We start from the raw sequence: 23,179 nt of genomic DNA, 5'->3' as shown, positions 1-23,179 counted from the left end.
TCAGCTTTTGTCATAGTGGAAGATTGGCAGCCTTATTCACGCCTTTCGCAAAGCAAAAGACAGAGAAAGCTTAGATAGTTTAGTAGACAGCACTGAAGAGGAATTCGATAATAAGAATGGTGTGCTTTACTAGTGTACTAGGTGTGGAGGGTGCTTTATGCTTTATCACATGCTTTAGCAAGCCTGGCATGGAGTGTGCTTTGTTTGTAATGCTTTAACCATCCTTCGTATTTTGTGGCTTTCATATCTATTATTTGTAGCATCATTAGAGGGACTTATCCTCTAGATGCCTCGTGATGTTCGATGCAACTCATGCCTATATAGGGCAATGTATTGTATATTGAAGGGGCAGACTAGCCTTCCCTAAATGAATCCATATTGTGACATCTCTCATGACTTTCTAAGTCCTTTTTCTTCCTCCCCCAGAATGGCTTATTTTGATTAGAATTTTGTTTTTAGCTTGGTAAAGTGGTATGATTCTAAGTACACTCTTCATTTGCCACTTTTTGGAACTTGTGGATTAGAAAATCCGAGATTCTAACGTCTATATTCAAGAGTAAAGAGTCAAGAAACTAAGAGGCGGTCCTTTAAAAATGGCATGAGAAGCCTGTTAGTTGGGGATAGCATACATGTTTCGACTTTAACAAATTTTCTAACTTCCTAAAACTCCATAAACTAATACACTTACAATAAATTTACCTTATAATAATTTTCATTAAATTATTGAATTGGATGATACGTGATAATTAATAAATGTGTTAATTTGAAGTTTTACCTTATGCTTGTAATAGGCGTACTAGTTTGTGATTTTTCGCAATATTAATCTAAAAAACTACCGTTGATGGAAAGTATATCACTAGTACAAATTTGGGGTAATGGTTTTACAGAAAGAGTTTGTACCACGCTGTGCACGGGAAAAAAAAATTAATCACTTTAGTGAGATTTTCCTTTAAATTAATGGGGCCCGATCAAAGTCCAATACCCGCGTTCACACGTCCCTTGTTCCCCACTTGCCTTTGGCCTTCAAACACGCGAGAGTGAAGGGAGGACGAAGCTTCCCCAAGTAGCGATAAACCCCACGTTTTTCTTGGAGTAATTAAAAGGTCATCCTTGCCGTCCATATAAAAAAACCCCTCGCCCCCCTATTTTCTCCAGCCAGCCAACGCTCTCTCACTCTCTCACTCTCTCAGATCAGTTAACGGTCGACGGCTCTACCACCGAGCTCCTGAGGGACAACTGGAGATTCGGTCTCATAGGAGCTGTGAAATTCTCTCTTTCTTCTTCCTGCGATTTCAACCGGAGCTCACTCAGTCGAGTCCAGCAAAGCTTGAGCTCTCGAATCGGAGGCGAGAACCACGACCGCGACATGGTGAAGGGAATCGGAGTATCGACGAGTCCGTGGATGGAGGCGGCACCGGCTCTTCTCGTCCCGGCTCGCGACAGAAATCTCAGACATACGGAATTGGAGACGATCGCTGAAGATCAGGAAGACGAGGATCTCGACGACGAGTAGCAGTATCTTTTGGGAGTCGTCGCTAGTTCCCTCCCTTTTCTTCTTGATTTTTTCCCCCTTTGCTATGAGTTTAAGCCCGTGGGCTGCGAACTTGTCACTTGCGAAGTTGTGACATTGATGTAAAGTAGCTTAGCAGGTGACGGGCGGACATGGATTTGTGGAATTTTTTTGGTTGCCTATGATCATGTCTATCAAAGCCAATTTAGCGTGTTAAGCAAAGGCCTTTTTTTTTTTCATAAAGTTATTTTTTTCCCCTCAGAATTTCTATCATTGTGAAAAAATTATATGTGAGTTTGTTGTGAACACTCGAATAAAGTAGAAGGAATAGCAAATTTTATATCCCTAATATTGCTAAGGTGCATATAGGAAAAATCAAAGTTATGACAGTCTTGCTACTACTCCAGAAGGAACGGACAATATAAGCAGACGGATTATTAATTGATAAAAATAAGAAAAATATAAGCATAAGCGGTTGGGAAAAATAGGTGGGTTATTTACCGATAATTATCCCTTTTTTTCTTCAATTTCTATTGAAAGCGAAAATAAGTGGGATGAATGTTGGAATCCAACATTTTAAATTTGGCTAGTAGCAATTTTGTCTGATAACTTTTCGTCTTTCAAGCAATGATGAAAATGTCCTAAAGGCCAAAAGCACAATTCCACTAATTTTGTCTACACCCTCGTTGGTGGTTCCATCGTACCGTATCAACAGCTAAAGTAGCGCTCTTTTTTTTTTTCCCCTCACATCCACTCATAAATTGACATGTGCATTTTGACGCGGAATTCTTCTTCCATCGATGGTCGGTCATGGGCCTCAGACAAGTCACTTCGCGTTATGTATTTTCTTTTTGCCTTTTGCGTGCCTTGGACGACAGAGGCTCGCGACCATGAATTGCGCCACTAGCCATGGACGAGCAAAGCCCACGAGCGATGCCGAACCATGAGCGATGCCGAACCATGATTGGCCAGATCTAGAGCGCCCGTAGCGTCACCACCCATGGACAATTAAGGCTCAAATCTAGAGGGCCCGTAGCATCACCGCCCATGGACGAGTAAGGCTCGCAAGAGACACCGACGGCCATGGACGGCCAAATCTAGAGAGCTAGCATGGTCAGCAGGTACGAGCTACATCGACGGCCAATTTTGGAGAGCTAGTAGCGTCACTAATCATAGTCACTGGTCCATGGCTCATCCACATGCCTAAGTCTTGTTTGTTAGGAGTGATTGTCCAATCCAGCTCCATCTAAGGATCCAAAACCGGACTAGGAGAACTAGTTCCCAATTTTGGATTAGAAATCGAACTAGACAGTTTTAGTATTGGGAACCGATCACTTAGAAAAAAAATTAAAAAACATATAGTATAATTATTACTATTTTTAGGGTTTATTGTTGTTTTAAGAAATTTAAAATATATATTTAAATAAAAAAGAGTTGGTCCGGTCTGATTCCCTCCTGAAACCGGGAATTAGACTGATAATCATCGGTTCCATTTTTATGAAATTGAGAATTGGACCGATCCCTTTGGGAATAGAACCACATTGGCCAATCTAGTATGATTTAGGTGATTCCCCGTTTGGGCGGTTCGACATGTTTACCCCTATTTGTTCGTCCATAGATGGTAACTTGCTATCCACTCTATCGTCGCTCGTGGTCAGCTCCATCATTACTCATCCATTTCTACCCTCGCCTATCTTGATCTTTAAAGCCATTGAATAAATCAATGGATGACCGTCCATATTAGGGTCTAAACACGGCTTGGCCTGGCCATCAGCCATTGATGCCGGTAGTCCATGACTGGTAGCGGACGCAAGTCTGGATGACCAGACGGGCGGTGCTCTTTGGATAGAGAAGGAAGAAAACGAAAAATGAGATTTTTATATTTTAATTTCAAAGCAATGTCCACACGTCAATCTATAATTGCACTTGAGTACGTAAATGCGCACCTCATATGGCCTCATGGAACCACCGAATATTTCAGCAAATTGGAGAGATTATTTTACGTAAGCCGAGGACAAAGTGTTTCATCTCACTTTGCTCCCTTTTCAATCTTCCTTCGTTTCCCGAACAAAAGAAAATTGCACCGTCCTTCTTTCATCACTCATCTTTGCTTTCGCCTTTTTCCCTTTCTACTCCTCCAGAAAAGGCCCAGGAGAAACTAGCCCAACCGCTCGAGCCGTGTCCACGATACAAAATTGAAATGGCTTGGTAGATGAGATTGTTGGAGGTTTGTTTGTCAAAACAAACTATAAGTGTTTTTTCCTTGTCCCACAAAGGAGAAGTGGGAGGGAGTGGGCCAATTTAAAAGTGCGGGATTTTCTATATTACTTAAAAGAATGATTGGGTGGGGCTAGACCTCACTCACGTGCACGTGCGCGATTTTTTGGCGCACTTAGCACGCCCACGGTTTAATTAGCATTAATCCATTTGTTATTTTTTATGTTATTAATTTTTAATCAATTCAAATCAAAGGTTGCTTTTTAATTTGAGAATTTTCGGAAATGAAATATAAAATGAAAATTGAAATTATATTTTTTTTTAAAACTATTATTCTGATTTTTTTTTTTATTTGTGTTTTCGAGACAACCTTTGGAAAATTATTTATTCGGTTTGCAACTTTTCCTGAAAGGTTTGTTATTTTTTTTATGTTATTAATTTTTAATCAATTCAAATCAAAGGTTGCTTTTTAATTTGAGAATTTTCGGAAATAAAATATAAAATGAAAATTCGAAATTACATATTTTTTAAAAACTATTATTCTGATTTTTTTATTTGTGTTTTCGAGACAACCTTTGGAAAATTATTTATTCGGTTTGTAACTTTTCGAAATGTTGCAATTGTTCGGTTTTTCGACTTCTTCCGAAAAGTCGCATTATTTATCTGAACAATTTTTTCTAAAGGACATGTTTGTTCATTCTTTGGCAATTTTCACGAAGAGTTCAAGACTGTTTTATATATATATACTCGTTATTTTTCGGAAAAGCGAGAGTGATCATTTTCATCTTTTTCGAGCTTTCCGTCTGAAAAAACTACAGCCATTTTTTCAATTGTTTCTTAGAGAGACCCTGGAGAAATATTAGAATTGCTATGTATTATTCTCATCCAAGACTTTGTTGTATCTTGGAGGATTTTTACCGGTGACCATTAGCAATATTGTGGGACAAATAAATCTTTAAAGAAAGTGATATCACGCCTCAAAATTCGACTTGAATACTCTAAATATCCGTCTTCATTATTCTACACAATTCGAAACCATATTTTTTCCAATAGAGATGTGGAACCGTTGCTTATCCGTCAGTAGTCAACTATGAATATAATTCTGATTGACTCATTATAATTGATAAAGGCAATCATTTATAAAGACCATTTTTTTTAAATGGAGATTTTCCACGAAACAAATTTGTTAAGTATGTTTTTCATTTTGGCCAAAATGCACCTGAATATCAAGATTTAAGATTGTGTCCATTACGGTGGAATGATTATACAAGGGTAGTAGGGCCTTGTAAATTGCTTTATCAATGGTCTAGAATGCATGATCATATATCTTTATGCACGAGAGATTGTTGACTTGTTTTTCAAAAATTAAATCAGGGGTTGATCATGAATCCAATCGTTGATTCATTATTTTTGTCCTTCTTTATTTTTTATCAATTTTCTTGACTTTATTTAACTAACCATGCTTGTTTATTTTGATTAACAAGGTGATTTGGAAAATAAATCTTGTGGTTTTATGCATTTCAATTATGTCTCGACTCGAAAACTCTAAGATAATATCGATATATAAATCCACATATGATTCTCTTACATTTTTTCAAAATTTGAGCGAAAACGTTAAAACTTAGGTGGGAAAGAAAAGAAAAATTTTGGAAAAATACTCATTGCACAGTTGAATTTTCATCTAGTGACCATTTACATAAACTGCTTTTCAAAAACACGTGTTTCAGTCCCCTACCATTAATCCAAAATGAAAAGACCAAACCCCTTTCCTCCCCTACTCTCACTCTTTGCACCAACATATTCCCCCCTCCCCCTTTACCCCGCACGCCCTCGGCCTCTAGGATGACCATGGCGAGGTCGTCGAGGTCCCCACTCAGCAGCAAACCTCGAACCAAGGTCGTCAATGGCTTCCACGACCTGCTCCACCTCCCCGACCAAACGCCAGAGCAGTCGAGCACAGAGGAGTAATGGGGAAAGCATGGAGGAGTGAGGAAGAGGGAGGGAGGAAAAAAGGGGATGGGGGGGGGGGGTGCGCACGGACTATGGCGAGGTTATCCATTTTTAACTTAAAAATTGAATTTGAAATCAGGGTGACGCCGATGAGTACCCTTGATCAATATAATAGGAAGAGGGGCCAAAAATCGTTACGCTCAACGTGTTCCTAGATTACTTCTTCGCGGCAAATAATGATAAGCCGCATGGCAATAATCGATGTGGCAATTGAATTTCAAGCATTGACATATTGATATGGAGTTGATTTGAGAGATATAAGAATGGTGAATATTTTCTAGCCCTTAACGAAAATTACTATAGAAAAAAAAATGAGAGAAAATGAAGGTTATTTTATTCCGATGAAAAGACCCACTAAATTTATATTGACGATTAATATATATATATATATATATATTTATTTATAATCGAGAACTCCACCACGGATCCTCATGTCCGGACAGCACGGAAAGACCGAACCCTTATACCTCGGAGGAGATTAGTATAGGTTTTCACTACCATAACTCCTTACTTAAAATGCTAGTACCTGAATATTTGAACTTGCGACCTCGGTAATGAAGAGTAAGTTCTGAATCATCACGGTTGGCTACCGGTAGGTCTGATGATGGATGTTTCTAGACGTAAATTGCTATTTTCAAAAATAGCGATACATGATGCGCTGTCCGAGCGAAAGGGCGAGTACATTTTTAACATGTGCCCGATCACGTTTTGGATTTGGCGACTCTTTGAACAAACAAAACGGGCCCTCCGATTCCTCAATAGACCCACCGTCTAGTTGCGGATAACGGCGATCGGATTCCCACGTGTCTGATCGCGACAAATTCCCAACCGATGACGGCGACACGGCAGGGCGACCGAACGCCTCATCGGCCCCTCGATTTTCTCCCTCCCTCCCTCCCTCCTCCGTCACGAGCTTAGCTATAAACGTCCTGCAGACAAAAGCCCTTTCATAGGACCCCCGGGCCCCCGCCACGTGGCACCACGAGAGCCAAGTTGTTCTTGTTTTTTTTTTATATTCGTATTTGGAGGCTCTTCTGTCCCGTCGTCCCTTCTCCAGCACAGGTCGGATTTAATGGATTGGAGAGAAATCAACGGCGCGGGGCCCACCCCTACTCCGCGGCCCAAAGAAGGTGCTACGTGGACGGATAAGATCGGCGAGGCGAGCTCGATTGGAGTAGGGTCGGAGTCGGACGGTGGTGGTGAAGTTGAGGCCAGGATGGGATGGTCGCTTGGGCACGCTTGTACAGAACTCGCTCGACGATTTTTTCCTCTAAACGAGGAAAATCGCTAACCTGTGTCGTTCATTAGATAGTGATTGGAGATTTCGCGCGCGCGGGGACTTGCCTGAAAAACGTGCAATGTTATCTAAGTTCTATGATTGCAGTTTTATTTCAAGAATAATATTAGATAACGTAATTACACGTGTCCTTCCGCTAGATGATTGATGGGGGATAAAACGGGACAGACGTGGTGGGCTTTGGTTACCTAAGCTTAGCAGATTTTGGTTGTTAGTGTGAAGAATATTCTGCTAATAATAGAATATTTGCATAGAAAGAATGCTGACGAACTGCGAATGGACGACGTGCTTTTCCGCCATTATTACTGGCTTTTAACACAAGAAGAGCATTCATGGGTGGATTAAAATGGAAATTTTGTATGAAAAAGAGGGTACAGGACTCTGAATTTCCGGGAGGAAATACCAGCTAATTTCAATTCTTTCTCCAAAATTCACACGAGATAGGTAAATTCGATCACGGCCTATGAAATACCCCGCAAGAAAAGTTCTATCGTCCCCCCTTTTTCTAAGTTACGTTTTCCCTTTAATCTACTTAGCAACCCTCTCGAGCACGCTGGAACGTCCTCGGATCTCAAGCAAATAATAGAGAGTGCCAGATCGCCATCAGAATCCGTGGAAAATCAGATCCAAGTGGGGCCCAGAAAAGAAAACACGATAATCTAAAAAAAGAAAAAGATCTCGCTACATCCTTCTCGTTCGTTCACTCGATAGTCCCAGCACACTCTCGTACTACTCTCTCTGCAAGACCCCTCCATAAAAAGAAACAGACCTTCTCCCACCCCTCTCACCCCTTCGCTTTTTCGCTGATCTGCAACCACGCTCTCCACAGATTACCAGTCTCTCGTCACGATTTCCGTCCTCGGAAAGTTTTAAAGGGTCTTTAAGGACATGGCCAAGGACGACGAGGTGGTGGAGCAACAGGGCGGGGAGTTCCACGGCAAGGACTACCGCGACCCGCCGCCGGCGCCACTGGTGGACGCTGAGGAGCTCGTCAAGTGGTCCTTCTACCGGGCCGTCATCGCCGAGTTCGTCGCCACCCTCCTCTTCCTGTACATCACCGTGCTGACGGTGATCGGCTACAGCAGACAGAGCGACACGACCCACGGCGGGGACCAGTGCGACGGCGTCGGCCTCCTCGGCATCGCCTGGGCCTTCGGCGGCATGATCTTCGTCCTCGTCTACTGCACCGCCGGCATTTCTGGTGCGCACAACATAGCCGATTAGAATACTAATAGTGTAGTTATATGGTTTATGCTAAGCTCAAATAAGCTTAAACAATTTCGAATTGGGAAGCGAAGTGGTGTCGTGGTGTAGTTGGTTATCACGTCAGTCTAACACACTGAAGGTCTCCGGTTCGAGTCCGGGCGACGCCAGTCCGGGTTCATTATACTTTCGTTTTGGATCTTTGTTCGGCTCGAATTGAATTTTTGCTATGCTTGTGATCGGCAGGGGGGCACATCAACCCGGCGGTGACGTTCGGGCTGTTCCTGGCGAGGAGGGTGTCGCTGGTGCGGGCCATCCTCTACATGGTGGCCCAGTGCCTCGGCGCGGTGTGCGGGTGCGGCCTCGTGAAGGCCTTCCAGAGGGCCTACTACGAGCGGTACGGCGGCGGGGCCAACATGCTCCAGGCCGGCTACAGCAAGGGCACCGGACTGGGCGCCGAGATCATCGGCACCTTCGTCCTCGTCTACACCGTCCTCTCCGCCACCGACCCCAAGAGGAGCGCCCGGGACTCCCACGTCCCCGTAAGCTTTAAACCCCTTTTCCCCGTTTGCCTCCCCCCTCTGGTTTGATCTTTTCTGTCCTCTCTGACTTGAAATTGTGCGGATTGTGCTTTTAAGGTGTTGGCGCCCCTGCCCATCGGGTTCGCGGTGTTCATGGTCCACCTCGCCACGATCCCCATCACCGGCACGGGCATCAACCCGGCCAGGAGCTTTGGGGCCGCGGTGATGTACAACAAGGAGAAGGCGTGGGATGACCAAGTAATGAATTCGAACTCTGGCGCTTGATCTTGTACGCTCATCTTATAAATCAATCATATTTTAAGGATTCACGTCTCTGTATATTGAATTTGCGCAGTGGATATTCTGGGTGGGGCCATTCATTGGTGCGGCCATTGCAGCCTTCTATCACCAGCACGTTCTGAGAGCTGCGGCCATCAAGGCTCTCGGTTCCTTCAGGAGCTCTTCCGCCTTGTAACTCCAAACAATGCCCTCAAGACGTCATCACAGAGGGGAGAGAGGGAACTTTGGGGTTTTAGTTGTTGTATTGTGTAAATTGTTTGTGTGTCAGTACGTAGCGTGTGCGCTTGAGGCACTGGGTTTTTCTACTTTTGTGTGCCTAATTAGGGGTGGGTTTTCTGTAGTTCTATTTTCCATTAGGGTCATTGTGGAACCGTGAAGTCTGTCAATACGAGAGTCTAATGCACTTCCTCCAAATGCCACTTGCTATACCTTATCAATGTGCTGGGAATGAGCCCCTCGCGGGGCCTAAATTCCTTATCCAGATTGATCTTGTTATATTAATGTAACATCCCGGGCCCTATGTGCTTTGGGTCATCCACCCCGACGCGGACGAACCATCATCCCAGCCACGGTCTTTTCCCTCACGGCTTTAAAACGCGTTACACAAGTTAGAGGGACCAAAGCCTTATAAGCTAACCAAAACCTTCATCCCTAGGCGATGTGAGACAAGAGAGGAGGTTATAACAATTAATGTATGATTCTTGATTTCATGATCGGGTCTGACCGAAACTAATACGGGCTGAATGGGCGGGCACAACCTCGAGAGGGAAAGCTCTTACTGGGTGCACGTGGAATGCATATCGGGCCTAATGGGGTAGGGTTGCTTTGGAGAGGCCTGGGATCCGGCATGCTAACAAGGATGTGATTTACATCGCTCGAGTTGGTCTAACAGAAAATTTTGAATAATAAAAAAAGAGGGGTTGAAAGATTAGATAGAGGGGCGTTTCTTTCTGGGGTGTTTCGGTTAGACACGTAAGGGGAAAACGATCCCAAAAAAAGTAGGGAAGCTCTGATGGCCACGTTCGCATCGTGTAGCGCCGCGGACGAAGGTTGTACGATTGTGGATGTGCAGGCGATTGCGAAATTGCTATGCGGCTTCGCATGGAGCAAGCTGGTTCTGCACTGTAAAGGGCGTGATCAGACTGAACCTCAGTTGTCAACTTCATCCCGAGAACAGCCAAACCGACGCTGCCAGCAGCCTTCTTTGCTGGGATTTTTGCTCCTTTGTGCACATCAATTGAAAGGGACGCCCCAAGGTTGATGCTGCTGCTGATTGATGAGAAACTGGTCCAGTCCAGCTGAGCCGGCCGCTGATAAACATGTATCCATTGTTGCGTTATTTTACCGGGTCGTACTTTCGTTTTGCACCTTAAAAGAGGAAACTATGACAGCAAAAGGGGCACTTTCCAGGTGTTTTTACTTACTGGGATCGGGTGCTTTTTGCCATGTAAGCGAACTTCGAGGCAAAAGCGCGACAAAAAAGGCATGTGTTGGGTTAGATGTTTTGAAGATACATTTCATATTTATCCGATCGCTTCGCGATGATTGTAACTTCATTTCTTATTTCAACTGACCCTTGATTTCAAGATTGATAATTGTTTATAAGACGTTAAGACATACCCATTGTTTAGTGTCATATAATTAAGTACTCTCACACTTGCTAATCAATTTCATTTTCGGATTGGGTAATGTAGGACATATCAATAAGGTGTTGGCTTAGATGATAAGGGAATTTACTCCTCTGTTTGTCATTTGGATTCAAATCTTATGGGGAGCACTTTTAAGAGTAATATCTCGAATGCATCAGACAAATATAGGAGAGTATACTTCTTAAGATTGCTTGGGAAGGTGGATTATCTGAATGAGTGAAAATCAACTCCGAACACCACTTGACTACTAAAAACACCACTCGACTACTAAAAGTGAAGGAAAATTACACAGTTGCTCATACTAACTTTGAGGGTAATACATATTTGCCTTTGAACTTTCAACTAGTACATGCATATTAAACTTTCATTTTGTTATAGTTGTTAGCCGTATTTTATTTTTTCTATTAGCATGTACAATTCATTTTTATATCATTTTTTATATAGAACCTCTCTTCTACCCTTAATTACCACAAAAATGAGGAAAATATAAAAATGGGAGAAAACCAAATTCACTAAAAGACTAATAACCAAAAAAAAAAGTACCTATAATAATTAGAAAGTTATTAAAATTTGATAAATGTAGCCATTTAAATGGACCTAAATAAGTTGTTTTAAGAAAAAAGGATGATCACAAATTAAATAAAATAGGAAAATTCATCAATCACAAAAATATCAAGTGACAAAAATTGGTTACTCATTATGTGTTTTTTGTTGATCTAATGATGCTTTTGCATCAGTTAACCTTTAAAAATGTAACCATTGGGCCTTTCAACTTGGAAGGGGGAGGTGGGGGTTCGAATCCCCACTTTCTCAAAGGGGTTAGGGTTGGAGACGATTTAGTTTCGGGGTGGGTTTCGACTCCCACGTTCTACACGGAGGCGGTGAAAAAAAAAAAAAAAAAACCTTTAAAAATGTGTAATCACTATTCGATTTTTGTCGATTGACCCTTCTATTTTTATATATCATTAGTATTTATTTTGTAGTGATATAAATACTTATTTAATTTATTTTTATCCAGCTTCTTTAGATGCCTTGTTTTTTTTTTTTTTTTTATAGTAGAAATCAAAGGTAAAAGAGAGATTTTTTTCTTTTTTTCTTTTTTGGTCAAAAGATTTTTTAATTGAAAAGCATATAAAAGTATACATGTATCCCCTAAAATTGATGTGTATGTAGATGTTAGATGGAAAATAAAATGAGATGTTAATCGTATTGAAAGTTCATGGGATCAATTTGTGATTGTTGAAAGTTCAAAAGTTTAGGGAAGCTTTCAATAATTTCAAAATTTTAAAGAAAAACATAATGGGATAATTATATAAATAATTCTTAAATTTTGGCTAAATTTATAATACGGTCCATGAACTTTGACCAGATTTACTGTATGTTTCCCAATCTTTTCATTTGTTCATTAGAATTCTTAAATTTTATTTCAATGTGGTGTTTAATATGATTTTTGAACTTTTAATAGATACCATTATTTCATTAATTATAGTTTATAGGTAAATATTAAATATTTTCACATAAAATAAATAATAAATTAAAAATGTATGAAAGATTTAGGGTTATATTGAAGAAATCAAAATTAAGAGATGATTCATGCAATTTTCCGCGCGTTATCTCTCCCGGATATTGATAAGCTTTCATTGTATTAATTCACCATACTCTCCGTTCGCCACGGTCCTGCGAATTCCATCAGAAAAAAAAAAAAAAAAAGGTCCTCTCATCTTCCCATTTCCGCGAAGAAATTCCCAGTCGCAGCGACGCCGAGCCCCGTCAGGTACGCCGATTTGCCTCCGCCGTACTCGATCCTCTCCGCTCATTCCCGTCTCCGATTAGATCCGCTCGATCGGATCTGCGATCGCGCTCTCTTTTACCTCGTTCCGGGATCCGCTCGTTTCGGTCGTTACTCTCGCGCTGGATTTCTCTTTCCTGAATTTTTTTCGGCGGTCGATTCTGTAAATTCGCTTGTGTCGGAACCACGTGGAAAGGGAAAGGGGATGATTTCCGTGCTCGATTCTCGGCTCCCGCCGATTTTCGGGGTCGATGAAGCCTCGGAATCGAAGCCGGCAGTAGCTTTCTAGGTTGTAATGGCGAGTCGAGATCTATTGGCCTCGCTCTGTCCTTGATCGGTTTAGTGTGAGAAAATAGGCCCTTAATTTTGCCTTTCGGCGGAATTTTCACCGGCGTGGAATCGTTTAGCTTCGTATATTTCGTGATGAGACTGAATTTATATTTGGGGACTAGTTTTCTTACAAAGCAGGTGAGCTAAACCTGCTACATGCTATAAAAAAGAGTGCTTGGAAAAGCAGGGAGATCGAAGGCCCTGCTTCATCTCAGCAAGAACTCATATTTTACAGCTCTCTAATGCCCCAATTCGAACAAAGGCTCCTGGATCTCTCTAAGCAAGTTTCCGTACTGAAGTCAGCACAATGTGCTAATCTCTCCCTAACTACTCCTTTTGAAACATTAGCAAAACCAGGAGTAGTACTGACAACAAAAGAAGTGGGTTTATCCGTGCCTGAGTTTGTGCATTCAGTTGTGAAAGTATAGGGGCGCCCATGTTGCTTATGTGAGCAGATAGCATTTTCATCCGTTGATTAGATGCATCGGCATTGGCTAGTTAGGATGTTGCAACAGCGATGGAAGCTCTTGGCTTGTCCACTTTGTTTGAGGAAAATAAGACTTTAGGCAAGATGAAGTTGAGTGTGTTCTAGCAGAAGGTTTTTCTTTTAATAAGACCAGTCTAATGCACCCTTTGACAAATAAGACAGCAGTCGTTGGCGTTTGATAAGGTCAGAGCTTACAGTATCAAATTGTAATGATTATAAACACTGGCATCTTGGAGTCAGAATGGACAAATGTGCAGTATGATCCCCTTGGTTGTATGCATTTCGAAACGTCTTTATCAAGATTCCTGCCAAAACCACCACAATAGTACACTGCCTCAATCTTAAAAAATCGACACACTCTGCTGTTATTTCAAGATTAAAATGCTTTACCTTTATTCAAGGCATGTAACTTCTAATAGCATTATAAACGATGGTAGGGAAGGTGACCCTTGTAATTGTCTAGTTGTAGAACCATTCCGTAGCTAAAACTATATTTAATGTAGCTTTTCCTTTTATTGATCTTGTAAGACATCTCTGTTTTATTGGGCATCACCTCTCTTAATTTTGTGTCACAGTCCATTAGACTTTTCTGGTTTTGTATGAATCACATGAGAGAGAACTCTGCTTCTTATTGAAGCAGTTGATTGAGGAGATTAATTGTTGCTGCATTTGCCTCCTCCTGGGGTATTGTCTTCTGCATTCTAGACGGTGGATTTACATTCATAAATATGATTCTCATTTGCCAATATAGAGTTTTTATAACATAATCCCGACTTCTTGGTTCTAGGCCAAGAAATGGAAGCATTCTCTCCATATGTATGTTCTTAGTTGCTATAGGCCTTATATAAATGTATGAAAATGATTCAACAGCTAGCAAAAGTCTAGTACTTCAAAAACCATGCTATCAATAGGCTATGGATTTGGTGTATTTACGCTAACAGCAGACTACTACTTGTATTGGGCTATTAGTGGGAAAAAAACGTGTTTTATGTGTGGCCTATTAGGCTTGGAATCGACTAGCATCTAAAATCACTCCCTATGTTGCCATATATTTGGTGTCATATGTTCAATCATATTTAAGATTGTGAGGTAGACTGGATAGTGATTAAGGTAAATCTTCTTCCCCTAATTCGAAATAGTTACCCTATCTACTTGGTTCTTCTTTCAGCCACATGTAATTGCCAGTGTGCTTTTTTATTCCCCTATAACTGGTTAAATTGGATAACTTTGTACAGGAATGGAAGCCAATAGGGGACAGGGTGGGATTCAGCAGTTGCTTGCTGCAGAACAAGAAGCTCAACAAATTGTTAATGCTGCCCGAAATGGTATGACATCATGAGCTTCCCTGACAATTTGATGCATCAGCATATTGCTTCCACTCTTGAATTTGAAGTCCCAATGTTCAACACGCATTGCATTTACTTTTACATGCGAGGAGGATATGAAAGTTAGTGTATCTCTTACATTAGTTTCTTTTTAATGGGGGAATATGTTGTTAAAGAATGATCTGACACTCGGGTGGGATGAAAAGTGATTTCTTCAGCACTTGTTAAAAGCTTTCAGGTTTGTGTTTTTAAGGCTAGTCCTATCGTAACTTAAACTCTGCCTTTTCAGCAAAAATGACCAGACTGAAACAAGCCAAAGAAGAGGCTGAACAGGAAATTGCAGAATATCGGTCTCAGATGGATTCTGCTTTCCAGAAAAAGGTTGCAGCGGTAAGTTTGTGTTGATTTCATTGATACGAGGAAACAAATTAGTTTCCTTATCCTTAGTACACTTTCTGGTCTGCAAAGAAACAGTCCCTGATCATCTTTGAGTTCTCAAAACATCAATTATCTTGTAGACTTGGCCTCTTTTAGAATGTCGATAACTGCTGACTTGGTTTCCATGTTGCCTTGCGATCAATCAACAGAGTAGCGGAGACTCAGGTGCCAATGTGAAGCGGCTCGAAGAAGAGACTGACATCAAGATAACCAACCTAAAATTAGAAGGTGGCAGAATATCACATGATGTTGTGCAGATGCTTCTGAAGCAGGTGACAACTGTGAAGAATTAGGCCTTTGCTTGCAAAGAAGTAATCTTCATGTAATCTGGTAGCATGTGCAATTGGCGCTGCACTGTCGCATGTCTGAGATGCATCATGAATAGCTAATTCAGTGATTGTTTAAACATAGGCAGACAGCACCTGTGACTCAAATAAGCGTGTTGTGAGTTTTATTTATGTGATGCGGCTTCTCTCCTGACCGTTCCGGGGAGAAACTTGATTTGCGGAGTATTGCGGAGTGAGTAAACAATCTCCCGTTTGCCTATATAATTTATGGATCTGCTGCTGCCTGCCGAATTGCTGCATTTTGTCGACTTGATGGTTGGATAACGAATATCTTTTCAAACATGGCAAGTCTGCCGTGGTTGAGGAATATATAATTTGGAATACATGTACCACCCTTCCTCGTTGACTCAAGGCATCTACACCCCTTTTCTCTTTTCTATCTGAAGATGCAGAGACATTTGAACTTCAACCTGTCGTTTTTACTTGACGAGGAAACTGGTATTGAAGACTTCTCTCTTGTACTTCGAAGCGAAAAGATGAATGTGAATTCGAAGTGGAGATGAGAGAGAGAGAGAGAGATGGGCTGTTCTTTTTGTGGTTGCCGTTTCTTTAATGGCGTGGTGGAGTACACGTGTAGAGCATAATTATATCCGCGTGCTTTCCCACTTGGTCTTTCCAGTGATTAAAAAGCTTAAGGGAGCTTATCACAACTTTAATCTTTTTCTTAAGATGAGGTTACTGTCAAATCATTTTCAAATAAAATATTTTATTTATATTTGTTTGGTGGTTTAGAAAAGAAGTGATTTCTCTTGCCAGAATATCTAGCTTTCAATTTTTTTACATGAAAATCTAAGTTTGTTATTTTTCAATAAGAAAAATGTCTTTCATTGGTCGATTAGTTTTTGGTTATTCAAATGTCAAAAAATTGAAATTTTTTTTTTAAAATAATTTTTTCCAGACAAATAAACCTTTTTAAACCCTTAATTCTAAATTTGAGGCTGCATCAAGCCTACCCAAAGATTTGGATTGAGCAATCATGAGGAAAACGACTGATGCGTCTCCCTCGACCGTCAAGCTCCCTTTTGCTTTTATATTCGCGACGAGACGAAACACGCAAAAACGCGCTCGCCTTTTGTTAAAGTTTTGCGGGCGTGATGCTTTGCTCGATATTTTTTCTTTCATTTGATTATGGTTGATTGACCATATACGTTTAACAAATCCCTTACTCAATCAAATTTCGAAAGTGAAATTATCGAATTGATGAAAATATGGTTCATCGAGATCCCGTGGTCAGAACGTGTTCTGTGGACGAGGAAGGTACTATTGTCTTGGAAGGGTATGACTTCAACAAAATACCCTTCTCAAGGAATGCAAGATTCAGACCAAACTCCTCCCGCCATTCTAATTCTGGGATTTGACTTGTTTGTGATTTCTTCTGCATCACGACATGATCGAGCATATTGAAATTCTCTAACCACGTTATGTGATATTATGAGAACTAGTACAAATTAAATTGCCCTACAAAATATCTATACTCCAATAGTTCCTATTTGTTGAAAGAGAATATATATCTTTGGTATTTTGGATTTTTGAAATTCTTGGTTTTTACAAATTGAACAACATAATAAACCTCGGCAGTAGCATCTATGTTTTTCCTTAATGCAACGATATGATGACTAATCCATACGACGATAGCTAATTCAATGGTGAAATGGAGGTTTGAGATTTTTATTTCAAGTGATAAGATGGGGATGTGCTTTCGATATGTTATGCACAGCTTGTTGATAAAAAGATCTATTTTCTTAAATTAAAAAAACTTGACCAAAGTAAATGAGTTTCATGATTGTTGCACAGAAATACAATATGGCTAACTCCCCCGTGTCCCCCCCCCCAAAAAAAAAAAAAACTATTTTCTGAAAATGTTTCCGTAACGCAACATGGTAGTTGAAGATCCAAAGCGAATGCAGGTGGAAGGATTTTTGCCCGGGAGGGAACAAAAACCTGCATAATCGCCGGAAGTGGAGCTCTGGCACGTCTGTCGGTAAATCTTACCTTAGTTATGTCCCATCTTTCTTTAAACCACGAAACTCCAATTTCATGTAATTGCAAAAAAAAAATTAAATATTACTCGCACTAATTAATTATATCTAAAAAAGTTGGTTAAAGGAGCAGGAGAGACAGAGAGAGAGAATAGCTTTGTGGGTTTGGCATCCTCTCTCTCTCTCTCTCTCTCTCTCTCTCTCTTCTCGTTTGTCATCAATGGCGTTTTGGGTGGAGCTTTACGCAACCAATCACCCCTACCCTTGATCAAAATCTTCCTCCATAGCTCTACTCCAATCCCATTACCCTTCAATCTCTCTCTCTCTCTCTCTCTCTCTCTCTCTATGGCTCTCCCGGATCGCAGAGTTTCTCTTCTGCATCCTTGCGATTTGTGATGGTTTCGATGGTGAAGTTCGCTTTTTGATGCCTGAACAGTCCAATGCTTCTTGGCTAGTCGCCTGATTTCGATTGGATCGGAAAACCCAGTTGTCCTTTTTTTCTTTTTTTCCTTTTTGCCCGAAGGAATTCCATGGGCAACAGCGGAAGCACCGGCGGGAGCGGCCGCCGGAGGCACGGGAGACGGCGCACCCACCATTTCCCCCCGGGGGAGCAACCGCCGCAGCCCCCGGAGGTCACCTCCAACAGGTACGTCGTCGCGGCGGCGACGACGTACCCGCCCCAGTACCCGAGCCCTAACCCCCCTCCGCAGTACTACCAGTACCCTGCCTATTACCCTCCGCCCCCGCCGGCGATGCCCATGCCGCTCCCGGCGCCGTACGACCACCACCACCACCACCAGGCGCCGCGGGGAGGTGGCGGTCCGCCGCATGCGGAGCAGGGCCACGGGAATTGGGTCGGCGGGAGGTACCCGTGCGGGCCGGTTATGATGATGCCTTATGTGGAGCACCAGAAGGCGGTTACCATTAGGAATGCTGTGAACATAAAGAAGGAGACACTGAGGATTGAGCCTGATGAGGAGAATCCTGGGAAGTTTCTGGTTTCCTTCACTTTTGACGCCACTGTCGATGGAAGGTATTCGCTTTTTGTAGCTTCTGTACTGGTTTTGTTAGAATCTAGCTTTTGTTCGATCATGGTCTTGAAGTGCAATCTGTAATTTACCTTACGTTAGGTTGATCTCTCCATGGATTATTTGATGTGATGTGATACTGCAGAGAATAGAGTATCTGGTAGAAAAGGATTTTGTGTAATATAAATACGTCGCGGGCATGTTTTCACTAATTTGATCCGTGGAGGGACGATGGCACTTTCTGTTTGGTTAATTGTCTTCATGCCTCGATGCACCGACTTTCTTTATTAATTTCTCCTCACAATGTAACAAACTTATAGTGTGAAGTTGATGTTTGGATGCTTAGGAAGGATATAAAATCTGTATGCTGCAACTCAGTTCAGCATATACTCATGCTGTGTTCGGATGAAATGTCAAGGAGATTCTTAAAGTATGATGGGTTGAAAATAAGCTTTTGTAGTTTAGCAGACTTATTGATGGGGGATGACAATGTGATCGACCTGACATACCATAGCCTAAGATATTATGAATTTGTAATGAAGCGAGAGTATTGTGGATGGTTTGCAAGGGACAAACACTGAGCATTATGAAGGAGATGCAAGCAACAGTTACTGGTGCGTTGTCTAAACGAGTGAACACTTCTTGAATGTTTCTCCCTTTTTTCATGCCGATAGCTTGTGAGGAGTTCTCTATATTGTGATAAGAAACACATAATTCAACAGAGTTATGGATTGCGATAGAGAGATATAGCAAGTGCTGAAATGCTTCTTTTCATCGAGAGGTGCAGAGTTATGGTAGTGAATGGGTTCTTAAGAAACTAAATATTGGCTTGTGAGCTTGACTGTAGTTAAGGTGCATCTTTGAGCATTTTGCACTGCTTGTTTTTTTTCTTGCTGATGTCACTTACATCTTACACTGCCGATATAAATGTGGGACTTCATGGTTATCTCCTCCTTTGAAAAGATGGTTTAATGGGATTGCTGTGCGTTGATCGTTTTAGGCATGTTGCTTGTGTTAAACAATCTCTTTTTTGGCAGTAGAAATTGTCTAATCTTTGTATTAGAGTGTCGTAAATTTGATTGGAACATGTCTGACCTCTGATTTGGGAGAGCTTATTCATCTGTTGTCTTCATTCTTATATTGTCAACCAATAGATTGGAAAAATTGTCAAACTGACATTGTTTAAATAATCCGTTCTCTGTTATTTTGTCATCCGTCTAATTTTATAGTCTTGCTACAGAATCACTTTGGTTTTCTTTGCAAAGGAAGTGGAGGACTGTAGTCTCGGTGCAATGAAACAAGACCTTCTACCACCAGTAATGGTGGAATTCAAGGAAGGTCTTGGCCAGAAGTTTAAACAGCCCTCTGGAACAGGAATCGGATTTTCAATGTTCGAGGAGACAGAATTAAGATATAGTAACACTGACGTGTATCCTCTAGCAGTGAAGGCAGAGGCATCCTTGGGTACCCAGAAAGGTCCTGACGGGAATGCCATGTCTGGAACCGTGAACTCTCAGATTACTCAGGCTGTGTTTGAGAAGGAGAAGGGCGAATATCAGGTGCGGGTCGTGAAGCAGATCTTGTGGGTGAATGGGATGAGGTATGAGCTGCAGGAGATTTATGGCATCGGGAACTCGGTCGAGAGTGATGTTGATGGAAATGACCCTGGAAAGGAATGTGTGATCTGCCTGTCAGAACCAAGGGACACAACTGTCCTTCCCTGCCGACACATGGTAATTATGCTTCCCTAACTTTTCTTTTTGGTGTAGCACTGTGAAGCCTCACTGGATTGTAAATTCTCGCTTGAGGCTTGTCAAGGTGTGTATGACTAGAAAAGTTCGTTTTATTCTTGCCTGAATTCTTTTGAGTTCTTTGTCAAATTATCAAAACCAGTTTGAAATCTTGCTTTACTGGATTATACAAGAGTTGTTCAATCACCAGAGGATCATGTTAATTGCTTCACTCCATGGTAGCAACTTTCTGAATAAAGATAAGGAAAAGGTAAAAAGGTGAATTAATTCCAAGCCTAGAGGAAGATACATGCTATTCTGCATTAATTTACCATTGAAGGTTACTGAATGTTTTGAGGGGTTTCCAGCATCCGATTTTGCTCATGATGGTGGTTTAGGAATGTTGAAGTATTCAACTCATCCTGAAGTGAAAATGTCTGATTGAATTTTTTATTTGGTGTTGCTTGTTTGGGTTTAACGGTGACAACATCGTATGGCATTCATATCATCAGTGTGTTATGGTCAGCTTTAGCACTAAATGCTTCACTTTCCTCCCTCCTTCAACAATCCTTTACTTACACAATGTAACTGGTCTATCAAGAGGGCAGTTTTGATTTCCTCTCTCTCTCTCCATGGTACAGTGTATGTGTAGCGGGTGTGCCAAGGTTTTGAGGTTCCAGACAAACAGGTGTCCCATTTGCCGGCAACCAGTTGAGAGGCTTCTGGAGATCAAGGTCAGCGGTGCTTCTGACGAATGAAGTTGCCATTAATTAGCATCCTCATGCTGTATCATAGTCCTCCGGTTTTGTTCCTTTTTTGTTTTTATTTTCTTTGAAATTCTTTTTTCTTCTTCCTTTCTCTGTGCTTATTTAGTGTTGCCTGTGCAATGATCACATGGCAAGTTTCACTCACCGAGGCACGAAGAAGCATTCACTGTGAATGCATCAAAGAACATACTACTTTCTATACTTCTGGGTGTTGTTTATGTGAAATTTTGAGCATCTCATGCAATCTTAACTCCTCTAGCTGCTCAAGATGATGTTGTAATGAAATTCTGGTTCTGATGCTGTTTAATCCCCCCATCACAGCTGACTTTGTGATCTATCTGATGGGTGTGAAGGGCTCTAGAGAACTGGGAATAAGACATTGAGTTTTGTTAGTGAACAGTATCGTCGATTAGTTCCTCACGTCGAGAAATGTTAGACCACCATTGACAAAGGATTCCAATTTTCTTTGTAAGTTATGATTGAAATTATTATTTTCATTTTGCGGGAGAAGTCGAATGAGAGCGCCTCAATTGGCTCAAGATTTCCTGCACCTGTGGTCCTGGCAGCGCTTTGTTTCCTGCCTCGTCTCTAGGATCCGGTCCCATAACCCTCCCGGTCGGTTTGCCCCTATCTCAGCCCAAGCCATCGGGCTGAACGCCCTGTGATCCATATCAGCGGCCCTTGAGAGTTGAAGACAAAAGAAGGCATGAGATGGTAGGTCCATCAGAAGCTTCAGGCCCTAATCCTCCTGCAGAGTGGCCCAGACTTCTTTCTCTTTCAGTTCTTTCCAACACTGCGAAGGAGGCAATGTCTTCATGTTATTGCCCGATTGCGAGATCGAATCCTGCTTGCGATCCTCACGAACTGTATGGTTGCAAAAGGGCCTTATCTCTAGCTTGCATTTGGTCATGTTGCTGCCTAGGAAGAGCTGGGTTATATCGAGCCTGGATCTAGATGAACTCTGCATGTAAACTATTGTAAAAGTAGTTCTCACTCACATGAATCGTTCCCTGACTTTTCAGGAAGGACGCCATAAGATAGACAGATACCGTAATGATAACCACCTTTTGAAATCGATGCATCGACTTGATCTTTGAATCCCGAAACTGATGCATTAACCTTAAAAGTCGAAACTCTTGAAACTTTGTTTGGTGGACCCAATCAACTTTGGATCGGAGAATTATCAATATTTGGAATGACGCGAAATCCAAATGTAAGTCCGGATAAAAAAAATGCATCTAAGAAGTGGGATATATTATATGTGAAATTTGGAAAAGTAAAAATTATGAGGTTACAGATGTGGAACACAACTCAAGGAAGCTTTTGCCAATGGTAATCTTTAATATTGATTTATTTTTAATCTTAAGCGTGGAAATTATATAATCATTTGGATAATATTTATTTGAATTCATTTATATCCAAAGTCAACAAAAATTGGATGGGAAAATCCGATCCAATAAAATTGTCTAGACAACCGAACATAGCTGAGGTTTTTCTATTGGATGGTCTCCATTTTTTTTTTTGTGGAAATCGAGTGTGCCATTCAAGCGGGTAGTGGGCAAAGGTCGGCTTCCTCTTTTCAGTGAAGGCCAAGCTTTTTGCATTTTCAACGGGAATGCGACAAGTGATCACATTGCGTGTTTTAGATAATGCCTGATTCTATAATTCAGGATAAGGTTCCTCCATCAGTTAAATTCTTTTTTAAAAGGGGTTTGACTTCCTCTTCTGCTTTTCATTATACTAATACTAGCTCATAAAGTAGCTTTCTAATGTATGTATTAACTAATTTTGTGGAGTATTATCATATTATTATAATTATTATTCCACTGGATGCTATATAATAATGCAATCCCAGTGGAAGCATGGGGGAGGCCGGGGTAGTTTTTTCACGATGACACAATCTACTCAAACTAATTAAATTCCGTGCTTTTGGGTACAATCATCACTTTCAGCATAGGTGTCGTCGGTCCAAGATTTCGAAATTTTAAACTCAATCCATCGATTATCGTTTATGTTCCACACGGACCCAGGTTCCCATGAAACCAGATGTTTCGAATTAAGTCACATCCCGAAAGAAAGGATAAATTCAATATCAATTGTGATTTTACTGCCGGCTGGGGTGCGAGCCCGCGGTACATCCCATTACGCACGCGCTCCAACCCTAATCATCTTCTTATCAAGTAATCTATTTAACTTATATGGATGTCAAAATCAAGCGAGTTTGATTGACGCTACCTTTCTCTTAACACCAT

The 23,179-nt window shown here is 41.3% G+C and overlaps 3 protein-coding genes and 1 non-coding gene across 4 annotated transcripts; all 4 read left to right on the top strand.

The window, feature by feature from the left end:
* Positions 1–7,737: 7,737 nt before the first annotated feature.
* On the top strand, positions 7,738–9,491 carry LOC104426556 (probable aquaporin PIP2-2). Its single transcript, XM_010039659.3, has 4 exons — positions 7,738–8,235; positions 8,484–8,779; positions 8,876–9,016; positions 9,114–9,491. Exons 1-4 carry the CDS (start codon positions 7,923–7,925, stop codon positions 9,231–9,233), a joined length of 870 nt encoding a protein of 289 aa, XP_010037961.2. The 5' UTR covers positions 7,738–7,922; the 3' UTR covers positions 9,234–9,491.
* On the top strand, positions 8,334–8,407 carry TRNAV-AAC. Its single transcript has one exon. It is a non-coding gene; the product is annotated as a tRNA-Val (tRNA).
* A 2,828-nt stretch (positions 9,492–12,319) lies between the features above and the next one.
* Positions 12,320–15,662, top strand: LOC104426555 (V-type proton ATPase subunit G1). Its single transcript, XM_010039657.3, has 4 exons — positions 12,320–12,481; positions 14,549–14,638; positions 14,928–15,028; positions 15,226–15,662. The coding sequence occupies exons 2-4, from the start codon at positions 14,551–14,553 to the stop codon at positions 15,367–15,369; spliced, it is 333 nt and encodes a 110-aa protein (XP_010037959.1). The 5' UTR covers positions 12,320–12,481; positions 14,549–14,550; the 3' UTR covers positions 15,370–15,662.
* Positions 15,663–17,543: 1,881 nt separating this feature from the next.
* On the top strand, positions 17,544–21,324 carry LOC104426554 (probable E3 ubiquitin-protein ligase LOG2). The gene is made up of 3 exons (XM_010039656.3): positions 17,544–18,435; positions 19,671–20,163; positions 20,802–21,324. The coding sequence occupies exons 1-3, from the start codon at positions 17,933–17,935 to the stop codon at positions 20,916–20,918; spliced, it is 1,113 nt and encodes a 370-aa protein (XP_010037958.1). The 5' UTR covers positions 17,544–17,932; the 3' UTR covers positions 20,919–21,324.
* Positions 21,325–23,179: the final 1,855 nt, after the last annotated feature.

This window comes from Eucalyptus grandis, chromosome 11 (genome assembly GCF_016545825.1).
Source record: "Eucalyptus grandis isolate ANBG69807.140 chromosome 11, ASM1654582v1, whole genome shotgun sequence".
Lineage (NCBI taxonomy): Eukaryota > Viridiplantae > Streptophyta > Magnoliopsida > Myrtales > Myrtaceae > Eucalyptus > Eucalyptus grandis.
Note: the sequence above shows the minus strand (reverse complement) of the source record. Positions and strands in the feature narration are given on the sequence as shown.